At 36.4% G+C, this 11,026-nt stretch overlaps 1 protein-coding gene across 1 annotated transcript; it reads left to right on the forward strand.

Annotated features, from left to right (window-relative positions):
* Window positions 1-6,047: 6,047 nt before the first annotated feature.
* LOC123924777 (probable inactive receptor kinase At5g67200) lies at window positions 6,048-10,100 on the forward strand. The gene is made up of 2 exons (XM_045977750.1): window positions 6,048-7,702; window positions 9,197-10,100. Exons 1-2 carry the CDS (start codon window positions 6,364-6,366, stop codon window positions 9,754-9,756), a joined length of 1,899 nt encoding a protein of 632 aa, XP_045833706.1. The 5' UTR covers window positions 6,048-6,363; the 3' UTR covers window positions 9,757-10,100.
* Window positions 10,101-11,026: the final 926 nt, after the last annotated feature.

Genomic DNA, 11,026 nt, shown 5'->3' on the forward strand with positions numbered 1-11,026 from the left:
TCTAGTTAGAATGGTTTAAAAGTCCAAACTCATTATACATGCTAGGCCTAAAAATATGAAGGTTTAATCATAGACGCACCCAATAGGTCCGATCTTAACGGCTATCATCATATTCTCTCGTATCATAACGCATCCATGGCATTTAATAGCATTGAAACTTAACATCGATGAACATTACTTTCTCCTGTCACTGTTAAAAAAGTAATATATCTGGTCTATATTAGATACATTACTTTTTCGATGAATATAAAAAGTAATTTTTTGCTTATAATAGTAATCAGATGAAGTATCTCCTAACATCCACCGTTCAATGCTCCAACAACTCCATCCATTCATCTAAAATATGCTATTCATATTCATAAAACATCACAATATCAAAGTGCTATATTTATTTATCACTATTTGCTCTATTTACTTATCATTCATTTGTTCTTTATTTATGAAAGAGATAAATATAATAGTAGATTAATGAAATCTATTTTACTAACAAATAGGAGCTCACTAATAAGTCTTATTAATTTTTTACTTATAAATATATGTCTCATAAATAAACAACAAATAAGTGATAGATAATAAACGGAGTAAAGCAAAACTAGTACTTCTTAAAGTAAGACCATCTCCAATGGTGTAGTACCTATTAGGTACTCATGGTACTTATTAGGTACTATCATTGGAGCACAACACATTTTAGTACCTAATAGGTACCACTTCTAATATAAGAATTCTCTCTCTCTTCTTTTTATGGGACCCACTTTATTTAATATATTCAAAAAAATTAATTTGGCAATATTATTTTAAATTAAATTTCAAATTTTAATGATGTGGAGTTATTGATTGGACCCATTTTAGAACTTTTTAAGAAATGCTCCATTGGAGGGGTTGAGTACCTATTAGGTACTATTATTAAAAAAATAATAAATTGATGATGTGTCTATGTGGGACCATTTAAGTACTCAAAAATGGAGTGCTCCATTGTGGATGCTCTAAGTTTAACACTTCTATGAGTCAGCGTCTAATAATTAATTAAGATTAGAAAGTTTTATTTTCTTTGATGGCAAGAAATCAAGAAAACAGACTAGAAAAAACAAGCTGAACATAAACAATAATAAATGATTGAAGTCATACATTGTTCACATTTTTCTTAATATTAACTCTCTATATTTCTCAAAAAAAGAAAATTTCGATAATTCAAAATTCAACTGCGAAGTAAATAAAATCTGATAAAAAATTATTTCCACCAAATATCTAACTCGAATTATCTCAAACAATTCGTTCTAATAAAAACTCATCGACCACTTAGTCCAATATTTTGGGTGGCATATGCACAAGTTTCAAAAAACAAGATGAGGGGTTGGAATTTGCAGTCCTACTAAACATTAACGCGGTCTTGCAGTACTAGATTATTTTTTATGTTGTCTTCTTTCATTGACACAACAACACAGCAACTCAAGCAGCAACAGAAATGAAATCCAAAAATGCAAGAAACAATTCTTATTCATCACCAACTTTTAACCCTAAATAATAACAACACAACAATTTCAACTCTCACTAATTTCAACCCTCATCATCACAACAACAACAACAACAACAACAACAACAAACCCTCCAAATCTCTAACCTTATTCAATTTCTCAAAATTTGAGATTTGTGTGATTTTTAACTCACGAACCTTTTTATGATAGACTCTTGTTGACAAGAGGATCAAAATGGAAAAGAAAACTCATTCTCATTGAATTGGGAAAAAATGAAAGTTATCTGTTACAAGCAGTGAGGCTTCTGCCTTATATATATTTCTCTACAAAGGGTAATTTACTATTTACCAAACTAATATTTACTAAACTAATATTTACCAAGTTAACTAATCTAGGTAAAACTAATCAGTATAATAAAGCTAATAGCTCCCCTCAAGTTGGATGGTGTATGGAGCACAATCCCAACTTGGATAACATAGAAGAGAAAGCAGGGGAGTGAAGGGGTTTGGTAAACACGTCGGCCAGCTGTGACTTTGAAGGAACAGAGAGCAGATGGATTAGTTTTTACTGCAATTTTTCCCGGATAATATGACAGTCCAGCTCAATATGTTTGCTGCGTTCATGGAAAGTTGGATTGTGAGCAAGGTAGATGGCCGATTTATTGTCGCAGTAGACAGAAGCAGATTGAGGAAATGTAATATGAAGATCTTGGAACAAGTATTGGAGCCACTGTAACTCACACGTCAAAGAAGCTAATGCACGATACTCCGCCTCGGTAGATGAACGAGAAACAGTATTTTGTTTCTTAGACTTCCAAGAGATGAGGGAGCTACCTAACAAGACACAATAGCCAGTGACAGGTCTCCTAGTGTTGGGACAACAAGCCCAGTCCGAGTCGGCAAAACCATGAAGTTGTAAAGGACTGTGACTAGAGAATAAGACTCCCTTGGCAGGACAAGATTTCAAGTATCTTAAAATGCGAGTAGCAGCTTGATAATGAGGTACTAGGGGCGTTGAAACATACTGACTAAGGTGTTGAACAGCAAAAGAAATATCTGGCCTTGTATGAGTCAAGTAAAGGAGCCTACCAATGAGTCTTCTATAACCAGACGGATCATCAAAGGGAACACCATCAGTGGCAGACAATTTTGTGTGAGGATCAAGTGGCACAGTGGCAGGCTTGGAACCAAGAAAACCAGTGTCTTCAAGAAGCTCAAGAGTGTACTTCCTTTGATTCAAAAAAATACCAGATGAGGACCTAGCAATTTCCAGGCCAAGAAAAAACCGAAGTGGACCAAGGTCTTTGATCTTAAACTGTTGATCAAGAAATAGTTTGACAGACTTAATCTCTTCAATGGAAGTGCCTGCCAAGACAATATCATCAACATATACTAATAAAGCTGTAAAGGAAGTGCCATGAGATTTGACATAAAGGGAATGATCAGCTTGAGAAGCTTGGTAACCCAGAGAAATAAGAGCAGCAGAAAGTTTGGAGTACCATTGACGACTGGCCTATTTCAACCCATATAAGGACTTATTCAGTTTGCATACCTTCGAAGGAGTGGCATCATAGCCAGGAGGAAGTGACATATAAACTTCCTCATGTAGGTCACCATGCAAAAACGCATTGTTGACATCTAATTGTTCAAGATGCCAACCTCTGACAGCAGCAACAGCGAGTAAAACACGCACAGTAGTCATTTTAGCTACTGGGGAAAACGTATCAAAATAGTCAACCCCCTCCATTTGAGTGTAACCTTTGGCCACAAGCCGTGCTTTGTATCTTTCTATGGTACCATTAGCATGATATTTAATTTTATAAACCCATTTGCAACCTATTGGAACCTTACCACAAGGAAGATCCACAACAGTCCAAGTTTTATTTAACTCAAGAGCTGTGATTTCAGCATCCATGGCCTTCTTCCAACAGTCAAACTTGGAGGCTTGGTTGTATGTTGTGGGCTCAATGGTAGAAGAAATAGAACAGCAAAACAATTTGTAAGCAGGAGAACAAGTATTATAAGATAAAACAGAAGAAAGAGGGTGAACAATATTAGAGGAAACCTGGTTGGTACAGCCAGACTTGATATTGCAGTGATAGTCCTGTAAGTAACTAGGGGGCCTTGTTACACGAGTGGACACTCTAGTAGGGAGAGGTATAGAGGGTTCAGATGGGACAGGCACAGAATCAAGGTTGGGTGATGGTTGATCTGCTGCACTGTGAGCAGAATCAAAAGAAGGAGGGGCAGGAGTAGCTGTATTAATTGGTGGAGTTAAAGGACTAGAATCCAAAGTTGGAACTAGAGGTGGTGTGAGGGCTGGATTAAGGCTGACATTGTCTAAGGAACCAGTGGACAAAGGGAAAGTATCCACACAAGGATTATGAGAGATGTCCAAAGGGTCATCATAAAGGGGAAAAGTGGGAGAATTATGTGATGAAGTGGGGCCAGGGACAGATTTGAAAGGCAACGCATGCTCATAAAAAACAACATTTCGGGAAAGGAAAATGTTATGAGAGTGGAGATCATAAAGGATGTAACCTTTAGTGCCATCTTTGTATCCAATAAAAACACACTTTCTGGCTCGAGAATCAAACTTAGTACGATGAGCTTGTAGGGTTGTAGCAAAGGATAAGCAACCAAAAACTTTAAGGTGAAGAAGGGTAGGTGATAATTTGAACAGTAATTCATAAGGAGTTTTGGATTTAAGTAAGGGACTAGGAATTCGATTGATAACATGTACAGCATGTTGAACACAAAAATTCCACATAGTAAGAGGAACATTGGAATGAAAAAATAACGACCTAGCTACATTCAAGATATGTTGGTATTTACGCTCAACTATACCGTTTTGTTGAGGGGTTTCAACACAGGACTTTTGATGAATAATCCCCTTAGATAAAAAAAAAAATCATTCAAGGCAAATTCTGTTCCATTATCGGATCTAAGACATTTCAAGGATGTGTTAAATTGATTTTCTAGGTAAGCAACAAAGTTCATAATGCAGGTTTTAGTTTCACCTTTGTTTTTGAGAAAGATCACCCAAGTGAACCGGGAGTAATCATCGACTAAGGTAAGAAAATATTTGTGTCCTAGAAGTGAAGTGGTGGAAAAAGGTCCCCATACATCAGCATGCAAAATTTCAAAAGGAGTCAGGGAAGTAGTAATGCTATTTGGAAAAGGAAGCTTCTTTTGTTTAGAAAAATGGCAACTATCACAAGGTGACATGTTATTTTTACAAGGTATAAAGGGAAACTGTTTAGAAATTGCTTGCATACCAGAATCAGAAACATGGCCTAATCTAGAATGCCATAGCTCAAAAGAATTACAAGAAATTGAATTACATGAAGACATTGGAGCAGCAGTATCTATCACATACAATCCTCTCTGAAGCTTAGCTGTACCAATCGTTTCCAATGAATTGTTCTTCAAAATTTTGCACAAGTCAGTGGTAAAACTCAAATGACAATTATTGGTACTAGCTAATTTGGTAACAGATATCAAATTGACCTGAAAGCAAGGAATGTAAAGAACATGATGGATAGTAATGGATGGTGATATAACTACGCTACCAGAAATAGAGGCTAATACTTGTGATCCATTGGGTAAAGACACAGGGACAGGGACAATGTTTTGATATGTTGTGAGGGAAGAAAGATCAAAGGTAATGTGATCAGTAGCACCCGTATCTAATATCCATAGGCTAGAATGCTTACCATTTTGGTGAGAGGAAGGAGAATGCAAGGCAAAGGGAGAAGTGGTTACAACATTGGCTTTTGGTTGGGAACCAAGTTTTGACTGTTGAAGAGCTTCAAGAATACCTTGATACATCTTCTGAGTAAATTGAAAATTGGACTGTGCAGAAGAACCTTGTTGGACTGATTCCAAGGCAGAAGCACTTCTCTGATACCATGTTGACAAGAGGATCAAAATGGAAAAGAAAACTCATTCTCATTGAATTGGGAAAAAATGAAAGTTATCTGTTACATAGCAGTGAGGCTTCTGCCTTATATATATTTCTCTACAAAGGGTAATTTACTATTTACCAAACTAATATTTACTAAACTAATATTTACCAAGTTAACTAATCTAGGTAAAACTAATCAGTATAATAAAGCTAATAACTCTCAAATCGTTCTTATTTAGATTTCGACTATACATCAGTCTTGATCTTCTTTTTTCTCTCAAATTCACTATTTTGAATATGTTATTTTTTCCTAATTTTTTTGGATCTGGATTTTTTTTATTTCCCATATCTTATATTAGCAATAATCTTCAATGAAATACTGACCAAGAACAGAACTATAAACACAAAATCAAAGTTGCAATTAAGTTGGATTTTTTTTTTTTTTTGCAAAATTAGAAACATAAATTGCAGTTTTGAAAAGAAACGCAGCAACAACGTTGACGGGTTAGATTTGATATTTGGGTGTGAGAAAGAATCTAGTGTTAATAGACTACTTTAAAACTGTGTTCCTTATTAGATCTAATGATCAAAAATCAACTTATAAAGTTGTGCATCCATGCACAAATTTTGGTCACATCTTTCACATTCACATATATACAAACAAAGATACAGAGAAGCAAAGTAAAAACCCAAGAAAATTTCCACCGTTCCCCACTTTCACGTGAGTGCTACAAGCCAGCTGCTCCGCACTACCACTAGGCACTAGCCATCCATTAGCATTTAGCACACTACCACCACCACCACCACTCTTTAACCTTACTCTTCTTTACACTCTTCATTCATACATAGGTCACTCTTTTTCTACTACTGCTTCAAATCAAACCATGTTTCTCTTTTCACACCCACCTCCAAAACCTCAAAAACAAACACACCTTCAATCACACACAATAGTAGTAGTAGTAACAAACACACACAAACACTAAAAATGAATAGTTTAATAACACTCTTCTATCTCTTCTTTTACTTCACATTTTCTTCCTCTACAAACTCCACCCTCCATCAAGACGCAGTATCCCTACTATCCTTCAAACAAAACGCAGACCAAAACAACAAACTCCTCTACACATTAAACGAACCTTATGACTACTGTGAATGGCAAGGAGTTAAATGCGCACAAGGCAGAGTAGTGCGCTATGTTGTTCAAGGCTTAAACCTTCACGGTTTTTTCTCTCCAAATACTCTAACCCAACTCGACCAACTCCGAGTCATGAGTCTTCGTAATAATTCATTATTCGGACCCATTCCGGATCTATCACCACTCATTAACCTCAAATCACTTTTTCTCGACCATAATAATTTCTCCGCTTCATTTCCTCCTTCTATTGTTTTCCTTCACAGGCTTACTACTCTTTCACTCTCTCATAATAACTTCACCGGTTTACTTCCGGTTCAATTAACTCTCCTTGACCGTCTCATTATACTTCGGCTTGACTCAAACTCATTCACCGGTTCTCTTCCACCTCTCAACCAAACCGATTTAAAAATATTTAACATCTCTGCCAATAATTTCACCGGTCCAGTTCCTGTAACAGAAACTCTTTCCCGGTTTAAACCGGCTTTGTTTTCAGCAAACCCGGGTCTCTGCGGTGAGATTATTCACAAACAATGTGCTCATCGTTCTAGATTCTTCGGTTCTTCAAACGCCACTGCACCGTTGAGTCAAAGCGAGGAATCACAAGGAATCGTGGTGGTTCCATCTACTTCAAAGAACAAGAAGAATCATAAGAAAACCGGTTTGATTCTCGGTTTCACCGTCACTGTTGCGATTATCGCTGTTTTTTCAGTTATTGTAATTGCATTGATCAAAAAGCAGAACACCGGAGGAAAATCCAAGTCGCCGGAAACGGAAACGGAAACTCCACCGGCGGCGGTAATGGAAGTGAGAACTGTAGTTGAAACGGATACGAAGGTGAAGAAGATGGAGGAAGCTCACCGGAGTGGGAAGTTAGTGTTCTGCTGTGGGGAGGTGCAGGATTATACGCTGGAGCAGCTGATGAGAGCTTCGGCGGAGCTTTTGGGAAGAGGGAGTGTGGGGACCACTTATAAGGCGGTGATGGATTCGCAGTTGATATTGACTGTGAAGAGATTGGACGCCGGAAAAACCGGTGTGACGAGTGGGGAGGTTTTTCAGAAGCATATGGAGATTGTTGGTAGACTTCGTCATCCTAATTTGGTTACTTTGAAGGCTTTTTTTCAAGCTAAAGGAGAGAGGCTTGTTATCTATGATTATCAACCTAATGGAAGTCTCTTCAATCTGATTCATGGTATGGATTAATTAATTAATTGATTGATTATCAAGCATTTGTGTTTTGCTGCATTTAGCTTATGATGATGATGATGATGACATGTGTAATGTGCATGTGATATTGGGTTGGTTTAGATAGACTTATTTGAGCTTATCTATTCGCATAAGCACTTCTAAGACTATGGCCCTGTTTGGATAAACAACTTATTTGCAGCTTATAGCACAAACACTTATTATTATAAGTGCTTATGTTGAAGCTTACATAAGCTGTTTTTATAGCATCGGATAGAATTAGATTAAATTGTTTTTGTATATGCTATAAGCTGTTTTCATAAGCTATTTTGGAGAACTTATAAAAATAAGCTGAAAAAAGCTTATGAAAAATGTCATAAGCTGTTTTTACGAGTTCCGCCAAACAGTCTCACAAAATTTATGCCAATAAATGAGCTCAAATAAGCCAGTCCAAACAGGCCCTATTTATGGGATTGAGTTTTGGTGTAGTGAAAAAATGGTGCAAACTGTCTAGATTTCAACCACTAAAATAAAAATTGTCTTGAAATCTGAATCATCCGATCTTTGATAGGACGGTTCTAAGGTGTTGACTGCATTCGGCCCGATTGCACTTCGAATTCCTTGTTTGAGCGAAATTATGAAGAGAGTTGTTTTCGTTTTATTTCCGTAAGCTCTCCAAAATAACTAATGAAAATAGCTTATACATGAGCACTTATAATGATAAGTGCTTATACTATAAGCTGCAAATTAAACTGTTTCTATATACATACAAGCATGGTCATTATTGCTTTCTATTTTTACTGAGTCATAGCATTTATGATATTCGATTTTGTACTGTCAAAATGGGTAATTGAGACGATGCAGCGGTGAAAACGGGAGTTGGGTTTGTTTTGTTTGGATTGTGATGAAGTAAGCAACAAATGGAACTATGGAATGGGCAAGAAAAAGTTGTGGGGCCTGGTGTTGGAATTAAAGTTTGGTTTTACGGATCATGTGCTGTCTTACTATTGGTTGTTCTTGATATGTGATGTCATGTGTTTGGATTGGCCAATTTGATGTGTGTGTTGTTAGCTATTTCTTGATTGTTTCTTTTATCATTTGCCTCTATTATTTATCTTGTTTTGGGACCCAGGTTCATTTTTTTAGGATAATCATAGTCAAGGAATTTTGTTGATAAATGAAAGATTGGAGGGTTTGTATTATTAGAATTTTATCATATTGGCTTTAAAATGTAAGCTATAGTCAAGATGTGTGACAGGATATAATTGAATTTAGGCTACAATCACCGGGTGGGGTTGTTTTGGTACTGTGTTTGATTATTTAGGCTAAATGTCTTATTGAATTTGAATTTTTTGGCATGTTAAGTTGACTACTATGTTGATTCAAATTTTCATTTTATTTTAGGAAAATCAACTTTAATTCTTTCAAACTGGCATACAGATCAATTTGGATATGCTTTGATGATTATTTCTATAAACTAATGTAGCTGGTGCATGTGCAGGTTCAAGATCGGCGAGAGCGAAGCCACTGCATTGGACATCATGCTTAAAAATAGCAGAAGATGTAGCTCATGGACTTGCTTATATACATCAAGTTTCGTCTTTGATTCATGGCAACCTAAAATCCTCTAATGTCCTTCTTGGAGGTGACTTTGAAGCTTGTGTAACCGACTACTGTTTGGCCGTCCTTACAGATTCTTCATTTACAGAAGATCCTGATGTTGTAGCCTATAAAGCACCAGAGGTTCGAAAATCTAACCGTAGGGCGACTTCAAAGTCTGATGTGTATGCTTTTGGTGTGTTGCTGTTGGAGCTTTTGACAGGTAAACATCCTTCCAAACACCCTTTCCTTGCGCCAACGGATTTGCAAGATTGGGTTAAAGCAATGAGGGACGATGATTTTAGCGAAGATAACCGGCTAGAAATGCTCACCGAGGTTGCCAGTATTTGCAGTGCAACTTCCCCCGAGCAGAGGCCAGCTATGTGGCAAGTTCTTAAGATGATACAAGGAATAAAAGATAGTGTTTCAATGGAGGACATTGCACCCACTGGACTTTCATAGTTTGTATGCAGTGAAATCAATCAATCACAGCAAGTACTGGCAACTCCTCTTATTGAAGATTAAAGAAAATTGGTCTTGGGGGAGTGACCTTGCATGGCAAGTTTAAGATTAAACATCATTTTTTGAGGGATCCTCACAAGTTATGCAGTAAAACACGAGGAATCATTTATCGTTTTAATGTCTGCTGTGCCTTTTTGGTGGTTTTTTCTTATAAGAAAAGGGGGCTAAGTCTCAACAACAAAAGCGATTAGTGGGATGTTATACTAGTTCTATAACCTGAGAAAATGAAATCTATATCAATGTATTCAGCTTAATTCAAATTTTCCTCAGTTTAAATCTGACAAGCAACAAATGTTTGTGTTAAAGTGTGATGACTGATGGTAAAGAACATTAATGTGTGTACAAGAGCATGATCATATCAGTTGTAGTAATTCATGAAACTGACATTCAAACAAACTTTACACAGCTAAATTTTCTTACAGGTAAGAACCACGATGGAATAACAAAATCTGAAATAGAGAACCTTCAAAAATTTATCAACAATGTTGAAAACATGTTCATAATATCAGTGAAAACTAAAATCAGTAAAATATACATAAACATTAGGAGAAAAGAACACCTTTCACAACAATGATCTCTTCCTTCAATCTCTTGCACTCAAAATAGGGCTAAAGAGTATCCAAGCCACAAACTTCTTTGGCTTCTTCCTTTAGCATGCTTTTTATAGTTTGGAGTCTATACCACAAAATACTATGCATGGTTGTGCCTAGCACTGTGCACGACCATGCAAGTCGCAACACTTAAAAAGTAAGGTGTTTTTTTCCCCTGATTGAATGCACAGTCGTGCAAATCTAGTAAGCACGATTGTTTATCTTGAAAGTTTATGTAGCCTTGCAGATTTTTTTAGAGTTTCCAAACATCATAAAGAATGCACCAATCAAACATTTCTAATTCATGTTATGGTTAAAATACTAAAGCAACAGAAATGATGACATCTTCACACAAAAATTATCAAAAAGCATCCAACATCAAAATCCCTCTAATTTGCACACTTTAATTGTTCATCAAGAACCATATATGGAGCCATCACCTGGATTTTTTCCTCAAGGGTTATGTTTTGTTTGTAGGTTAGAAAGTTATTATTTGATTTGAAACAATGTCCTCAAGCTTAGTTTGTAAAGCTGAACAAATTTAACACAAAAATTTACAAATCTAGACGTCTTGCCTGGGTGAGATTTGTAGTGTTCATCTTTTGAAACTAGCAGTATAG

This window comes from Trifolium pratense, linkage group LG4 (assembly GCF_020283565.1).
Source record: "Trifolium pratense cultivar HEN17-A07 linkage group LG4, ARS_RC_1.1, whole genome shotgun sequence".
Lineage (NCBI taxonomy): Eukaryota > Viridiplantae > Streptophyta > Magnoliopsida > Fabales > Fabaceae > Trifolium > Trifolium pratense.